The sequence below is a fragment of the Osmerus eperlanus genome, chromosome 23, assembly GCF_963692335.1.
Source record: "Osmerus eperlanus chromosome 23, fOsmEpe2.1, whole genome shotgun sequence".
Taxonomy (NCBI): domain Eukaryota; kingdom Metazoa; phylum Chordata; class Actinopteri; order Osmeriformes; family Osmeridae; genus Osmerus; species Osmerus eperlanus.
The window spans coordinates 8416761-8433809 of record NC_085040.1 but is presented as its reverse complement, the minus strand read 5'-3'; the positions used below and the strand labels follow the sequence as shown (position 1 = coordinate 8433809).

At 42.7% G+C, this 17049-nt stretch overlaps 1 protein-coding gene and 1 long non-coding RNA gene across 11 annotated transcripts in view; both read left to right on the top strand.

Moving 5' to 3' along the window:
- nrxn2b (neurexin 2b) overlaps positions 1 to 5531 on the top strand; it is a 532900-nt gene extending 527369 nt beyond the window's left edge. For 4 of the 10 annotated variants that reach the window (XM_062449590.1, XM_062449587.1, XM_062449588.1 and 1 more), the window contains one exon: positions 2461 to 5530. In XM_062449590.1, the coding sequence (XP_062305574.1) occupies positions 2461 to 3365 (905 nt within the window). In that variant the 3' untranslated portion in view covers positions 3366 to 5530. Of the gene's footprint in view, positions 1 to 2460 lie in introns of all 10 variants that reach the window. The other 6 variants (XM_062449593.1, XM_062449592.1, XM_062449591.1 and 3 more) reach the window with 3 other exon arrangements.
- Positions 1 to 17049, top strand: part of LOC134009869 (uncharacterized) — a 636131-nt gene that overhangs the window by 583706 nt on the left and 35376 nt on the right. The gene's annotated exons all lie outside the window — the stretch shown is intronic.

Genomic DNA, 17049 nt, shown 5'->3' with positions numbered 1-17049 from the left:
ATAACGAACACTTACATTTCAACGGTTACAAAACATGAGTTGTCTGTAGCAGTCATTCTTAGTAAAAAAGGTAACTCGACGTGAAAGAAGAAGAAACTGTTTGAATCACTTCACCTAACCACCAATCTGTGATTCACGCAATCAGCCCCGCCAGATGTCGAATGACATCATACAGTTAAACGCTCCAGGTTCGCACAACACTTTTCAATGTCAGACACCTGTAAGTGGGACACACAGTGGCTGCACACAGCGAGGGGTGGATACAAGCAGAGAGGCAGGCACACACAGTGAGATATCGCACTGGCAACGTCTCAGTCACAGAGACAGATGGTGAGGCAAAGATAGCGGCACATCCGTCTTCTCCTCAGCCCACCGTTCCAAATTATTCTCTGTAGGAATCCAGTTAGACTTCAAGATTTTTAATGATACTTATTCTACTCATTAGCTAGGATGTTCAAATGTTCAAGATGGCGAAAACAATACTATCCACTGAACAGCAGGTTCATATTTTTCATTATAGAATATGTACGGCCACACTTAATTGTTGTCTTTGAGGTGAACCTCAGCCTTCAAACACAGATACATGCATTAGCCCATTACAAAGTTCAAAACAGCAGTTGGAAAAGGGTTCTACAAGGTTAAAAGGTTGAAATACTAACTTTTCTCTTCCAGCTTGTCTCATTTTCTGCTTTTCAAGGCCTATTACTGTTTTGCTTGTCCTTGCTAATCTTTTTTTTTTAGGTTTTAGAGAAAAAACATGTTCTTCTTTAGTAACAATGTCCTTTTGTTCTGAGGGGGAAAAGTGGTTTCATGGAGTTCTCCAGGTCTGGGATTTTAGAGCTTCAGGGCTTGAGCACTGGTGAAATGTATTTGGCCTCAGGTGACAACCCTGTCAGACCCCAAAATACCCCTCATATTAATCCACAACAATTCCTAGTTGACACTCTTACATTCACATGCTGAAAATCATTCGCCAAGCTGTTAAGAGTCACACTACTTTACCTCATCAACTCTAAACAAAAGCCGTAGTCATGATATTCTGCTGATTATACTGGCATTCATGTGGTGCTGTATTGCTTTTATCTTTTATCTTTCCTTGTTCCAAGGAAATAATGTCCTAATCATTTAATTTTCCCTACTATTGCAAATTGTTTTTGTGCTTGTGACCCTAACACAATTACATGGATGCTGCCGAAGGCCTCAAATTGTTATTAAAGAAAGAAATGTAATATTTTATTGATACTGTGCCATGTACTGTTAACATTTTCCCCATTATGTTCAACATCACAAATCTTAACTTTTGTACTGAATTAACATTCTGAACATTCTTGTTTTGCTCACCCAACAATGTTTAATTAACTCTGGGTGTGATTATCGTACAAAATAGAAAAAAAGTTGCATCGCAAAGGATCATTAGTCTCTTCAGAGACTGAATTTTACATGCAAAGGAATAGCAATTTTTAGAAAGAATAATTAAGTATGTATGTTGGTAATTGGCAAAAGAAAAAGCTGAGGAATATGTGTCCCTTATTTAGTATGTCTAGCTGGAGACAGTTGGGTGATAAAAATTTAAAAAAAAACATTGAAAATAGGTGGGGATAAGGGCTAAATGTAGCATCTTTACTGTACTGTGTGTACTAAGTTTGGGGTAGAAGTGAGGGGCATGAGTTTCCAGTAGCTTGTCTTTGGAGCTTGCAAAAGCAGTAAATTAAGCTAATTCTAAATGAGCCGTAGAAATCACCATGCCCAAAGGGAAAAGGGGACTGAGACCGAGTATTTATAAAAGACAGAATGAATTAGTGAAGGATTTTTTTATTTTTCAAAAAAAAAAAAAAAATGGGGGGAAAGTTGTTTATTACTATACGAGAACAATCTTACACAGCTTTCTTTTGTAATTTTTTTTTCATGCAAAAATCATGCGGCCAATTTGTTGATGTAAGTGACCTGAACTCCGTGGTTTGCTATCTTATTTAACCAATCAGAGACAACAGAACTCAGCGCTAGTGTAGGCAGCTTAGAGTAGTATAGAGAAGCTGGTAGGGAAGGATAGCTTGTTTAGTAGATGTGTGTAGCTGTTTGTAGTCCCTATAACCTTTAACATGTTGTACAAGTACAAGGGTAATCTTTCTATGTAGTTAGACGTAGTCTAGGCCAGGGAGTTAGGAAAGAGTCAGATTATGTACAGTAGTTATACAGTGCATTTATACCTTGTTTTCATGACAGGTCAGACAGTGGCTAGTCAGTTCACCTCCTTAAATAGAGTACTAGAGACTAACTAAACTTGAACTGACTTTTATAACTAACCTCATGTTAAGTTTTAGTGCTGTTCTAATAATGGTTACCTGTGTTGCTGTCTTTTTTTGACTGTTGTTATCATTTCCTTTTATGCTTCGATGGGGGGGAGCACTTCCAGGTTCTCACTGACACTATTTTCCCTCCGTTGTCTCTTTCTTGTCCTAGGAGGTGAAATAGTGTTGCCTATAATTACCGTGGACTCGCTAGACCCCCCGTCCATCGCCACCCGCTACCCAGTAATGCCCCCACCCCCCACCTACCACCCCTTCCTCACCCTTCTCGAAACCACCAAAGAGTCCTTCCCCCTCCCAAACGGCCGGCCCCCCTGCCCCCTGGACCAGGAGGACTGCGAGGAGGCCATCGAGGTGTCCGCCTACGGCTCAGGCGAGATGACCGAGTCGGACGACGAGGACTATTACAAAAATTCCCCCCTCGTCACCGATAGGACAGTCCTCCCCCCGCCCCCCGCTGAGGGTGGCGTCCAGAACCCCCGCGATCGCCACTTCTCCCACCGTCCCCCAAACTCCCACCGCCCGCCCCTCTCCTCCACACCCACGGCCAACCCAGACCAGCTCGGCCCCCGCCTCAAGCCAAGCGGCGGGGGGAGCGTGGCTGGGGGCAGCCCCAACAACATCCCCGCCGGAAAAATGAACACCCGGGACCAGGTTTTGCTGCCACCTGCCCACCCCTCCTCTTCTGACCCCGACACCCGCCATCGCCACATCCCAGGTATAACCTACCCCCCCAATCTCCCCCATGTTCCCACCCCAGACCCCACATCTCCAGAGAGAGGCCTTCCGGGAGCCGTGGAGGTGCAGCAGTCCAGCAGCACCACGGGCATGGTGGTGGGCATCGTGGCAGCGGCCGCCCTCTGCATCCTCATCCTGCTCTACGCCATGTACAAGTACCGCAACCGCGACGAGGGCTCTTACCAGGTGGACCAGAGCCGCAACTACATCAGCAACTCGGCCACGCAGAGCAACGGAGCCCTGGTGAAGGAGAAACAGCCCAGCACTGCCAAGACTGTCACCAAGAACAAGAAGAACAAAGACAAGGAGTACTACGTCTGATACGCTAGGGCTGAGACACGGACAGAGGCAGAGAGAGAGGAGGAGTGCAGAGAGAGAGAGAGGGGGGGGGGAAGAGAGACAGAGAGAGGGAGTAGGTATGGCAGTATGATTATGGGCAGTGTTTTTTAATTTGCTTTAACGTGTTAACTTGTAACCAAAACACTTCGTCCCTTCTAAATTTTTTTGTAGCATAAAAGCAGAAGTAATAGAAAAAAAAGATTGCCCATGTAGTAATATTTTTTCCTCAGTACATCCAAATAAAACTATACCTGATTTATATATTCTTTGCCTGATGTTATGGCCACAAAGCTCGCTCATAAAATATTATTCCGTGCCAACAGTCATACCGAACGCTGATAATTCATAAGCGAAAAAATACTGTAAGAAAAACACCAACAGTATTTGAGCAAAAAGGCCTTGTAGATCATGTTGATTTTATGTTTTGGTTTCGTTTTTTTGCTATTTATTTAAGGTTGTGAAATAGTTGACCTTCTGCAATATAACATCTGAATACTGCCAACGACAGAAACGGTGTCACATTCCCTCTCCAAGTATTCAGCTTTCCCTCGCTTGTCTTTCATCAACTCTCCTCTCCTCCCTCTCTGTCACTCGTGCGCTCTGTGTCTCTCCTCGTCAACGGTGCTCAGCAGGTGACGCAACATTCTTCTGCTGTGTTTCAAGCATGTAGTATTCATTTACGAAAAAGAGATAAAACCTGTTTTTTTTCTGTGGAGTTAAAAAACAAAAAAATGATAACGTTAAACTAGCAACCACGTGAGAACCACTCCGAAACAACGGATGCTACCATAAGTTTAGCCGCCAAACTTCTGAGGCCATACCCCTGGTCGTCCTTCGTTCCAGCAGATATCGTCGTGTGTTTCCGGGGGCCTCCACAGCGCCCTCTAATGGGCCCATCCAGGAACTTGGGTCCCATCTTTCAGTACTAATCACAGAGAAACAGAAAAAACCTCCAGCAGCAAAATGACTCTGTTCTATATAAATATAAATATATGTATAGACGTTTCAGAAAAATCTATGGACTAAAATGGAGAGCGTGCGAAAGATGAGAATTCACACTACGGTGTGAGTGTCTCCGAGGACTGGCTGACAGACATAAAGAAGATGGACGCTAGACTTGAGACAGATTCCCCACCCCCACCCCTCTCTTCATACACACTCTGGGTGAGCTTCAAAGTCACTGGAAGAGGCGGCCGTGCAGGTGGAAGTGAAGGTGAGGACACAGAACGGGACAGAGTGCTATTTTGTTTGCTGTTTGAGTTTGAGCTTTTTTTTGTTTTGGTTTGTGAGACAAGAAAATGAGAGACATTTTATGGAATTTGTGAGTTTGTTTTTGCTGGAGTCCCACTGTCCCACGTCTGTTGTGGCGTGAACGTATGCTATCTTGCATCTAAAATGGCCTCGCATTGGCCAGGACTAATGGCTGCCAATAAGCAAACAAACCAGTGAGAAACTTTCAGTGAAAACACAAATACACCTATAACAAGGTGGACACCTGTTCCCTTGATGATGTACAACAGAACTCTAGTATTCCAATTTTCTCAACTCTATTAAAAAAGAAAACTGTACCATGAAAAGAAAAGAAAAACCTTGAAAAAAAAGTTTGTGAAATGTCTAAATATTTGAATCTTTCATCCCATTACTAAGACAAATGTTTTCCCTATTATCATCCCTGTTTGGAGAAAGAAAATGACAACGATAATTGATTCTAAACATGAACCTGTGTACTTCTCTCCTTTCCAGGAGAAAGAAATACTCTCCTGTACTCATCCCCTCCTGCTGTCATCCCATTTCTGTCCATCGTCAATTCATCCCTTTTCTCACAATGGCAGATTGTATGTATTCATTACCTGGAGACCAAGCGGGATCCATCCATCCTCGATTTTCTATTGTTTTATATCTATCTCTGTCTATACTGCTAGAGACTAAAAAGGCTGTTGTGTCAAAATGGCCGCCTGGCTTCATTCATCTTTTCCTTCTTCATTGGGGTTGGTCTGGTTTCAGTTCTCATCCTTTCCCAATCATACTCCTCCCAGTATCTTCCTGTTCTTTCTAAATGTTATTGTAAAGTGTTCCAGTGAGATGACTCTAAATATGTGTACATTAACAGAGGGGAATACACTTGGTTATATACTTCTTAACACCCTGTGTTGCGTGGTCTGTTCTGATTATTCATCCAGGAAATATTGTATGAACACCCACACCCATGGCCTTGGTGTCCCTACATCAAGCAACAACTAATTACATTTTTCAACTATATTACATATTATAATTTAATGATGAAGCAATTGAAGGTGTCTAGACATCTGCATTCACCCTTTAATAGACAAAGATGTAAACCTGAAAGTCATTTAGACCATTTTGCTTATCAAACATAGACAAAAGGGTACATTATGCCCTCATAAATAATCATCCACACCGCAGTCAGTTGAGCTCCAGAAGAATAGAAGAGCACAATCAGCATGGTATGCCGTAAAATCTCTCTGCCACAGCAGAACACAAAGGTTAGACAGACAATGGAAAGGACTTGAATGTTGTTGATTCCCAAGAACACATACAGAACATCTTGCCATCCTTTCATCTATGCAGAAAGGTAAGTAAATCCATTGAATGGGATGAACACAAACACAAAAATGAAAAATGAATTTACAAAACGGCATCTGTTAGCTTATTGCATGCTTAGCTTTATTTTGGTTTATTACCCCTTCTGATTATTTTTGGTTGCTCTAAGAATATATTTATTGATATTTAGGCAACGTTAGACAGGGAGACTGGTCGAGACTAAAACAAATATGAAGATAAAGCCATAAAACCAAGGACCCTGACCTACATGACACTGTTTGAGAAGTTTGGAACTGAAGGACTTACATAAGGTGGGTAAAAAAAGGACAGCTTGATCATCAACTTCATAACTTCACACGGACCAGGATCATAGCTGCCCAGAGGTTTTTTGTTGGTGTTTCCCCCCTATTTCATCATGTTTCTTCTCCTAAAAAAACAAACCCTCCCTTGTGGTCTTTTGCCCTGCCCCCCGCCCCTTGTCACACACACAAACACATAGTACACACATAGTACAAGGACAACCACACGACAGACCATCAAATATCTCAACTCATTTAGCGTAGCTCATCAGGAGACTCCAGCTTTCGCCACCTTTCATTTCCTCCAAAAATACCCATTGTTCCATTCATCAAAACAACGTGTGTTCTCCCCCTCCAGCTACATACTGTTGAGAAAGCTTTGCAGTACACCAGCCTTAAAACTTCACAAGGTGTCTGACATCACTCCCTCAACAAACGATCAGCTATGACATCAGCTGAGCAGCCGCCACAGTGCTAATTGCTGTGTCTGTTTGTTCGAGAGAGACAGACAGACAGATAGAGGAAGGCGAGAGAGAGAGAGAGAGAGAGAGAGAGAGAGAGAGAGAGAGAGAGAGAGAGAGAGAGAGAGAGAGAGAGAGAGAGAGAGAGAGAGAGAGAGAGAGAGAGAGAGAGAGAGAAAGAAAGAAAGAAAGAAAGAAAGAAAGAAAGAAAGAAAGAAAGAAAGAAAAAGAGAGAGACACCTACTATTTTTTATTAGACTCAATCTGTGGAGTCAGGGACTGAAATGGTATTTGTGATGTGTGTGTGTGTGATGTCTGTGTGTGATCCCCCAGACATATAAAGTGACAGAGGGGTAGACAGTATTATCCTTGAAGACAATACTACAACATATCTCTATTGTCTAGGGTTAGGGAGAGAGAACTCGATGGGTGTAGACTACTGAAAGGTAGACCCTCTACAAGTAACAAGAAAGAACAATGACAAATGGGTGTATCTGTGGTTAATAATGTACTGTAGGTGTGGATCAGAATAGTTTGAGTAGCATGAGCAGTATGACAGTGTTAGTCTTCAGATCTATCAGCAGTAACTACTGCGTGTCCAAAATTAGAAACCATCACCAGGTCTGTAACAACCAACCAAATCTGTTATTACTGGGTGCATTCATATTTAGACCTGGTTTATCCACATTTACTTAAATTGAATAAGAATGTTTTTCTTAAAACGTGTAGGTCTGTCTGTATTTTGTTTACTAATCCAGACAATTAATGATCTACAATAACCAAGATAAAAACATTAACTGAGTTACGGGGTGAAACATGTTTCAATGGGTGTTTCAACAGCTGTTTAAGATCTGTAGCTATGCCTATAAGATGTAGTTCATATCTATGACATATATCAGATACATGTAATATTAGATATTAGATCACTACAACAATCCGATTCAACTTCAAATTAAAGAAACATTTTCAACGATGCATTCTATCAATTCTGTCAATACACTCATATATTGATTCGAACCATTTGTGTCAATGGACACAGGTTTGTCTTTGACGGAACAAAGCCTTGCCTTGGAGCAGCTGGCATAGCATGAGTATATACACTAAAAAAGGCAGAGAACCGATGATAAAAATCTCATGGTGGACATCAAATCAAACGGTATAGCCCTTTTAGCAAGCAAAGTCAAAAGGCTTCACAGAGGGCCATATATCAGCGTTGATAACCTTCCTCCACCCACCCTCGAGATGGAAGAAAACTAAGGAGAAATTCAGTAAGGGATCCCCTCTTCCAGAGATAGTGGGTCATGCAGAAAGATTATGATGCCGATGCCATCGCCGGAGACTCTTCCTAACAGATTAAAACACCTTTCACAAATAAATAATCTGTGTGAAGTCACACGGCATTGCATTGCAGAGCATTAACAACATCCTTCAGTAACGATACAGAGCTAGGGGTGGTTGAGGATGGCAGCAATTCCACAAGAACGCGTGGGTGAGGATGTATGTCCAGGTCTGTAAATGCATGCAGTATTAATGTCCCCTAAAGGTGAAGGCCTGGATCTATAACGAACACACCTGCAGTGATGGCGTGATTGACGCCAGCTGATGACGTGACGCGCAGCCTACGTTCCATACCAGAACTAGCTACGCCCAGAAAGGGGGCCAATACTTTTCACAGTACAATTCAACATTAAAAGAAATGTGCAGGGTGATTTACAGGAATCAACCAGTACTTTGGTTTGTCTAGAGTCTATAACCTAAAGATGTGTAATTCAAGCAGTCAAATACACATTTATTGAAGTATTTAAAATGCAAATGAAATTAATGCAATGAACAAAACAGAACTATGGATGCACATACAAACACAGGCATGTGTGCATACTTTCCTTGGAAGTACAGCATGTGCTAGCTGTCAGCCACACAGTTCTCCAAACACAAACAAACCAATGTGGTGGACATCTGCTGTGGGCTGCGGCCATCCCAGTCCATATCAAGGCCCTGCCTCTCCTGTGATGGTCCCCCTCTCAGTTGGCCCTGGCTCCCCTCTTCACTGAAAGTCTCTCGCTGGGGTGGATCTTGTGTAACTGATCCAGAGGCTCTCTCTCCCAGCCACTGGGGAGCTCCCGGGATGACATACCAGCCTGTCCTGACCACAGGAGACTTCCTCTGATGCTTCACCAGCAACCTCCATTTCTTCACTGCCCCAAATGTGGATTCACAAGCCCCCATCTCCGCTGTGAGGCTGGTGGGGAATGGATTTACATGCCCACTCATGTTCGCTTTTTTTTCCACGTAGCCGCGTGTGAGCATGGATTTACAAGCTGTGTCGCTGCAGACGGACTTATTGACAGCCCCTTGTGGGCACGACACAAATAGATCTTCAATTTACAAGTCAAATGCGCGTTTGTGGGAGTGGATGGAGCAGAGTCAAGCAGAGAGACAGCTCTAACAGACGTGTGGACTGGAAGAGATTGCTGACAGGGAGGTTGCTTTCATTGATATTTCTAACAAATCATGTTCCACGCTGCATGTCTAAAACCTGGACCGATATTTTGAACACGTTGTAAAAACATGCTTCGTGGAACAGACTGGAGATGAGGAAATGAAGAAAAGATAAGTGATGATAGAGATGAACCAAATGAAAGCCAACCAAATGTGTGTGGCCGCTAAATCAATACCCAATTCAATGAACAAAGCATGAAATATCAATGTCCTTAAGATTATACAAGCCACAATGTGAACAAGACAGTGTAAACCTCATCCTACCTGGTCAAACAGAAAGAAATACAGGAGATACAGTACTTAAAACGCAATAGCACTTTCTAGTCTAACCTCTGCCGGGCACACTCCAGGGTACCAGGAAGCTAACACTCCAGGGTACCAGCTAACACTCTGGAGTTCCGTCAAGGCACTGGTGTACAGTCTAACGCCAGGTTCAATAACCTTAGGCTGAGTTTCAAGTTATACAGGCAGGAACGTCTAGTACCTCTAGTATGTACTGTTTGGACAATATATTTCCTATATCATAAAACTTCAGTCGATGTGAAACCTATACTCGATCACATGCATTAATGCTCCATCACATTGCCTATAGCCCCACAGTGTCTACTTTGTAATACCCAAGTGGTATTCATTACGCTTGGCAATATTGCACATAACACAATATTCCATAAAGAAAGCACTGGGTTCTTGCCTAAGGATCGGACAGGCTTTTCATGTACCCAAATAGAGTATGTTAAAACTTGTGTCGTTGACAGTATAAATATATATTGTCTCACGCCAGGTCTATAATGGATAATCACATAATAAAAGAATCCTGGTGTCAGCCAAGGTAACTGTAGGTGACGTAACCTCTCACATCGCAAACAACCTGAACATTTACACAATAGAAACACTTGTGATTTAAATAGATGGCATGTTGTTCTTGAAATAAATGCACCTGTTTGACTGATTCATGGTCTTTATTGGAATTGTGGGTAAACTACGTTGTGTAAGAAATCATTGATGGTGAGGGGGGAGGAACAACTCTGTTCCAATTCAATTATGTTTATTTTCAGAACACAATGTGCTGGCACACAGTCAATGAAAGGAGGGCTTCACCAAAATTGATGCTGGGGAGGTGGGGGGAGGCACATAGGGACAGGCACGGCGTTACATAAACACAGTGTATACACATAGCAAGACACAAATCTAGTCAATGTAACTGCGTAGCAATATAATTGAGTAAGAAAATTGGCAGTCGCGCAAAAGAAAGTACAGAAATCGGGGGTGGGGCAGAGGGGGAGATGGTGTGAATGGTGGTGGGTGAGAGAACATGGATGGGAGTGCATGTGTGTGTGAGTGTGTGTGTGTGGTGGTGGGGGGGGGCTCATCTTGGAGATGGAAAAGAGGGGAGGGGGGTTGAGTGAATAGAGTTCAGCAGGTGGCCAGTTTCAGATGGGTGACAGCCGGGGGGAAGAAGCTGTTTCTGAGCCTGGTAGTGGGGGCTCAAAGGCTCCTGCAGTGCCTACCTGGGGGCAGAGGGGAGAACACACGGTGGTTGGTGTGGGTGGGATCTCTGCTGATTCGAAGACCTCCACGCAGGTAGTGTTTGACACAAATAGGCCTTTTATGGCTGGGAGCTGGCTACTGGTGATATGCAGGGTTGCCTTGACTACCTGCTGCTGGGCTTTTTGGTCTGCTGATGTGCAGATACCATACCACACATGCAGCTAGGCAGGATACTGTCTATGGCTCTCTATGGCAGCAGTACAAGTTAGAGAGTATTCTGGGTGATAAACGAGCTTGCCTCAGCCTTCTCGGGAAATACAGGCATTGTCGGGCCTTCTTGACACAGGATTTGATGTCCAGGAGAGGTCCTCACTGAGCAACGCTGGAGACTCTTTGGGCCCTGTAAAGTTCTTAAAACCAACTCCAACAAAACAAAAGGATATTCAGATTCTTTCTTCACTCAAACATCAGTCCTCCAGGCTAATATTTTATTTTAAAAAATCTCTCTTTTTCTTCTCTTTTGTTCTCACCTAACATATTCACACCAAACCAAAATGAGCGCTCCCTCATGGACTGAATACAACTTGACAATCACTACATGAGAAACACATGCATCATGAACCGTGAACATTACAGGCCCCACTGATACATTGGGTAGTGGTTGCAACTTCTGGATTTCCTGAAGTCCACGATCAGCTCCTTAGTCTTCTGAACACTGAGCACAAGATCGTTGGAGGCACACCATGCTGGGAGGTGCTGCAATGTCCACCCTACAACTGTGGCGTCGTCTGCAAGCGTTATTATTGAGCCCGAATTGTGACTTGGCAACCAATAAGGAAAGAGGGAATAGAGGAGAGGGCTCAGAACACAGCCTTGAGGGACTCCTGTGCTAAGGGTTGGCATTGGGCAAACTGATGAGGGTCAAGTGTGGGGGGGATGGTGTCTTTGATGTGGGCCAGGACTCTCAAAGCACTTCATGGAAATGGAGGTGAGTGCTATGGGTCGGAAGTCATTCAGATATGTGATGGTTGCTGGAGAACGGGGATGAAAGAGGTGATCTTGAATCATGCGGGGATTGTGGACTTGGACAGTGGAAGGTTTTAATTATTGTAGTGAAGACCTCAGCCAGTTGGTCGGAGCATTCCCGGAGGACAGCCACATGCAGTTCCGTGCAAAGTTTCCTCAAATGAGCAACTCGACATGTGACACATTTTCTCAGCACAGACGAGCTCATGAGAAAATGCTCAAAAATGGAGAAAGAGAGAGTGGGAAATTGGAACAGAGTCTAGCTACACTGAAAGCATGGGGAAAAGAATGATGGATGAACAGGTACCATCCTTCCAACAGTAGGACCATCCCATCAGTGGAATAGAGCCATTCAAACGGTGTCCACCAATCAATCTGTGTGTCGGTGAATTAATGTCTTACAGTGAGGGGATAAGAAGAGCGAGAGGGTGTGCGTGTGAGGGTTAGAGAGAGAGAGAGAGAGAGAGAGAGAGAGAGAGAGAGAGAGAGAGAGAGAGAGAGAGAGAGAGAGAGAGAGAGAGAGAGAGAGAGAGAGAATGGAGAGAATGGAGAGAATGGAGAGAATGGAGAGAATGGAGAGAAAGAACGAAGAGGAAAAACAAGAGAAGAAGAGAGCGGGGGTCAGAGAGGGAAAAAAGAGGGGTGAAAGAACCAGAGGAGAAGTAGAGAGAGCGAACAGAGGAGTGTGGGGTATGGATAGGATTGGGATGAGAGGAGGGAAGAGACATATGGTAAAGACATGAAGCTGAGATTGCAAGATTTCTCAGGGGTGCAAGTCTGGAAGTGTGTGTTTGTGTGTGTGTGTGTGTGTGTGTGTGTGTGTGTGTGTGTGTGTGTGTGTGTGTGTGTGTGTGTGTGTGTGTGTGTGTGTGTGCGTGCGTGTGTGTGTGTGGAAGAGAGAGTATACAGAAAATGTGTGTTCCATCCTTCCCTACTATTTTTGCCCAGTTGCTATAGTAACCAGGCCCTATCACTGAGTGTGTGTGGGTGTGTGTGTGTGTGTGTTTGTGTGTGCGTGTGATAATGTGCTTGGGATGTAAAGCTGCAGACATAGCACTGCCCAATCCATAGGATGTAAAACATTAACAAAGCCTATCAAATATAACCCCCCTCCCTCCCCCCACACACAGCCAGACCCAGTGGAACACACCGATATTCTAATGACCAAGCTACCTTCCAATAAGCTACATTGTTGCTATTAGCTAATCATTCCCCATTTCAAATTACTCATGTGCTTATTTATGCAGAACAAATGAAGGACACATAAGCATGTGCTTGTTAGGGCATATCCAAGTTAGGTCAACTACTGTGTAGAGTGCTCTAATTAAACCACCATGGCATTGAAGTAATATCCAGCAAGCGTACCTAACTCTGATTTAGTCTTTGAAGAAAAAATAGGTTCCCTATCACACAAACGCACACATAAACACTGGTTTCAGCTCATTAGGGTAGTCAACTTTACCACCTAATGAGTTTGTGTTGGCTGTGGCTTTGCCCAAACACACTTTCAGGTGAAAAACAATACTACTGTATACACTGGGGGGAAAGTCAAGATGAAAATCTGATTAAGCAACCTTCTCATTAAGCAGACATGGAGATGACGGAGCACAATAGGAGGGATGACCTCGCCACGTCAAGTATGAATCACCCAGAAAAGGAGAGAGGACAGAGAGAGGGGGATTTGTGTGTGTGTGTGTGTGTGGGGGGGGGGGGGGTTATAAGGAATGAAAGAATCAGACAGAAAGATAAAGCAGAGGAGTTAAAGCAGCATAGAAAAAAAAGGAAATAAGCAAAGAAAGGGGAATGAGGAAGGGTTATGGTGAAGTTAAAGTACAGTATAAATAGAAATTATGCGCTAAAAGGAAGATGAATGGACTTCAATTTCATTTGGATAAGAAAGCGGGACCTGGCTAGGAAAACCAACACATCATCATTCCTTTCCATGGAGAACAGGCTATGAATGGTTCTGAAGAACACCATCTATTAAGCCTGTAAGTATAACAGCTTACTTTGTGTACATCTGCCCCTCTTAAAAACCTTCAATTGCACTACCTTGGTCCATGAATCAAAATGAAGCTTTTTGTCCCCATGGGACAGAGTTGTAAAGAGAAAAATAGACTCAACTATTAAGGCCTCCACTGTTGCACCAGATAGATAACATCTCATCCCATCTTTATGTTTATCTATATTCCTCCTGGCACTGTAGTGTGAAAACATCTGGCCAGACTTTTGCAGTCTGTTGTATATGGGATTTTCTATTTTCCAGTGTCCTATTCTTCTCCTGCTTTTCCTGTCCTCCTCATCTATTCAGGCTTATCTTTGTTTCTTTTTTGGGTCAACATTTTAATTTAGCTTATTTTCGGCTGATGTGGAAAAATGTCTGGACTAAAACCAGTTTTTTGCTGTTTGCTGCAGAGGACACAAACCATTCATTTCTCCACATTGTGCATTGCACCTTTGCCATCTTTTTTTTTCAACAGGATTTAGGCATTGTATTGTTTTGTTATTGTATTTCTGGCTGTGTGAAAAAATATACTGCGTCCCCATTGAAATCCTGTTATTGTACACACCGAGTGACATTTATTAACAAACTTGTGCTGTGTGACACATCCAGCTAACATGACTCAGTATTTAAGTGGAGAGGAAATAATGGAGTTGTCTTAAGACTATTTAGATCCATTAAGGAAGCATGTAATTGTTCTCTAGACGAGCACTGAGGCCAACTGAAATATTTACCCTCAAACTCTTCCTCTCTGAAGTCTTTCATGCAGATTTATGCGATTCTGTTATCAGCATCCACAAAATGGCTGTGTTTCTTTGGCACAAGTGTTGTGTGAGTGGTAATTGTTTGTGTGCTGCCGGGTGTTTCTCCATGGTCCCATCTCTTCGCGCCTGCACATACAGTAGAATTAGTCATGTCTAGAAAGTTCTTGTTGTCGTTTTAGGTACGGTGATATCAGAGCCCAGCAACTCGAGTAGGTAATTCTAAGACTCTTTCGAAGAGTGTTTGTGAACCTAATTACAAGGTGATTTTTTCAAATGTCACAGAGACAGTTAATAAAGTAATGTTATAGAATAGATTACAGAAAAAGTACCGCACAGAAAACACTTTAATCCCCCCAAAAAAGTACACAAGGAAAATTGCTCTCTTTTCTATTCACCCATTCCTGACACCAAGTAAAGTCTCGTCTTGGCGGCGCAGCAGAGTTCTGCATGAATTTACATAATGTGGTCTCCTCTGTAATTTCCACGTTCTCAATCTGTCAATCAGGGTCCTTGGTCGCTCTCTACAGACGGTAAGCGTTCAACGGCTCAACGTTCTCACAACATCATTAGACAGACAGCCAACTGTCCCAGATCAGCTGAATGCAATACAAGTGGTCTAAAATCGTTTGCTGGAAATGCACATGCTACAAATCAATGCTAATGACAACCCACGTCATTTAGGTTTTGATAGATCACTGTGTTCTTAAGATTCCGTCTGTTTGGAATGTCAAGCCTTGACACAAAAAAATTGTAGTGACAAACAATCTGACGCGCCACATGGTCCATGTTGAGGATTCTCCAGGGAAGTGGCTGTACACTAAAAGACTGCCCTCTACTGTTGTTCTATTGTAACTTCAAGTGACTACAATCTATGACTGTAAGATAGGGAATGAAGTGGAAAAGATAAACAGGAAAAGAGAATTTTTTCACTGCTCTTCAGAAAATGTGTGACGCATCCTACAGGATGATTGCACCATTGAATAAATTAGCTTCTAATACAGACACTAAATGATATACTGCAGACTCCTGGTTTTTGGGATCACTGGCGTGTGTGTAAACCCATCCATGAGTGAAGGCAGACCGTTTTTAAGAAAAGTCTATCTAACATGAAAAATCAATTTAATAAAGAAAATTAAAAAGTTCGAAAAACTTTCCCTTGAGAGGTCCTTGCATGGGCGGAAATAAATGAAACAGGCAAAATGTGATTTCTTAAACTTGGTGATCTGAGCGGCATTACAATCAGATGAACAACGTAAGCACACTCTTTATGGATCTAAATGAAGGCAAATTTGATCTCACCTTGGGCTGAAGATCTTTTACAATTTAATAAAAGGGTTTCGTCAATGAAACTGGAGCACTTCAAAGGGGGACCAGAGGGGAATAGAAGAGAAAGACATAGTTTGTTGTGGAGTCTGAATTAGTTCTTCATTAATGATCATGGAGGTCTGTTTTGGGGCATCAGATGAATGCAGAATGGGGGATGTTGAACGTGGATATTGAACCAAGAGTGCATTCATAGTTTGGTCTTCCACATGCCGCAACATACAATAATATGCCCACCGTAAATCTGAATTCATTTTGAAAGGATCCCTTTGGATGTTCAGACAAATAGATGTTGTCAATGTCAATAAGAGGTCTTTGTTCTTTATGTTTTATAGGAAGTTGAGGCTTTCATAAACATGTCATGTTCAATATGTCTATCTCTTCTCCAAGCATGGCTAATATTGAAATAGAGACCCTTTCACTCGTGCTTTGATTACAAGAGACGCATGATAATGTCAGTTTCAGTCAGTGTTCCTGGCTCTCCTTTTTCTGTGTAGTCCTGAGCAACAAACCCTTGAAATGATTCCTATTTGATGACCAAGTTTAACATTTTACACAGGATTTTTTTCAGTTGTTTATATATGGGTAGAGCTGTTATATAAGACTCATCCCTTTGCACATGACGACAGTAAAAAATGAAACAGCTACATCATAAACCCTGCACATTAGGGACACTACCCATCCCTTTCACACCTCTAGCATAGACGACTTTGATTACGTTTGAGGTTGGACACATCGTTTTGTTAGAGACAGTGTTCATATCGATGTGAAAAATGTATGATTGTGGCTGTTATCCTGACAGAGATAATTGTACAATAGCATCCCACACAGCGTGGGAGAGGTCCTGTCTGACCTACAGGTATGGGTCAGACCACACACACACTCACCTTTCTCTCTCCCTTTCTCTCTCTCTCTCTCTCTCTCTCTCTCTCTCTCTCATACTGGCAAACACTCCTTTGTTCTCACATCCGCACACACACTCACTTCAGTGGTCCCCTCTCCTCACTCCAATATTTTTACCCCTGTATCTCTCTCATGCATTATATATGCATCCAGCTGTAGTACTGTAAATAAGGCTTTTACAATTATTTTGTGTGCCCTTTACAGGCTATGTCTTATAGCATAATAGTGTGATAATCCATTATTCAAGCACACCATTCACAAGGCATAAAAGCAGCAAGTCAAGTAAACTGATAAAGACCATTAGGTAACTAATTAATGACGGGCTTTGAATAATAAATC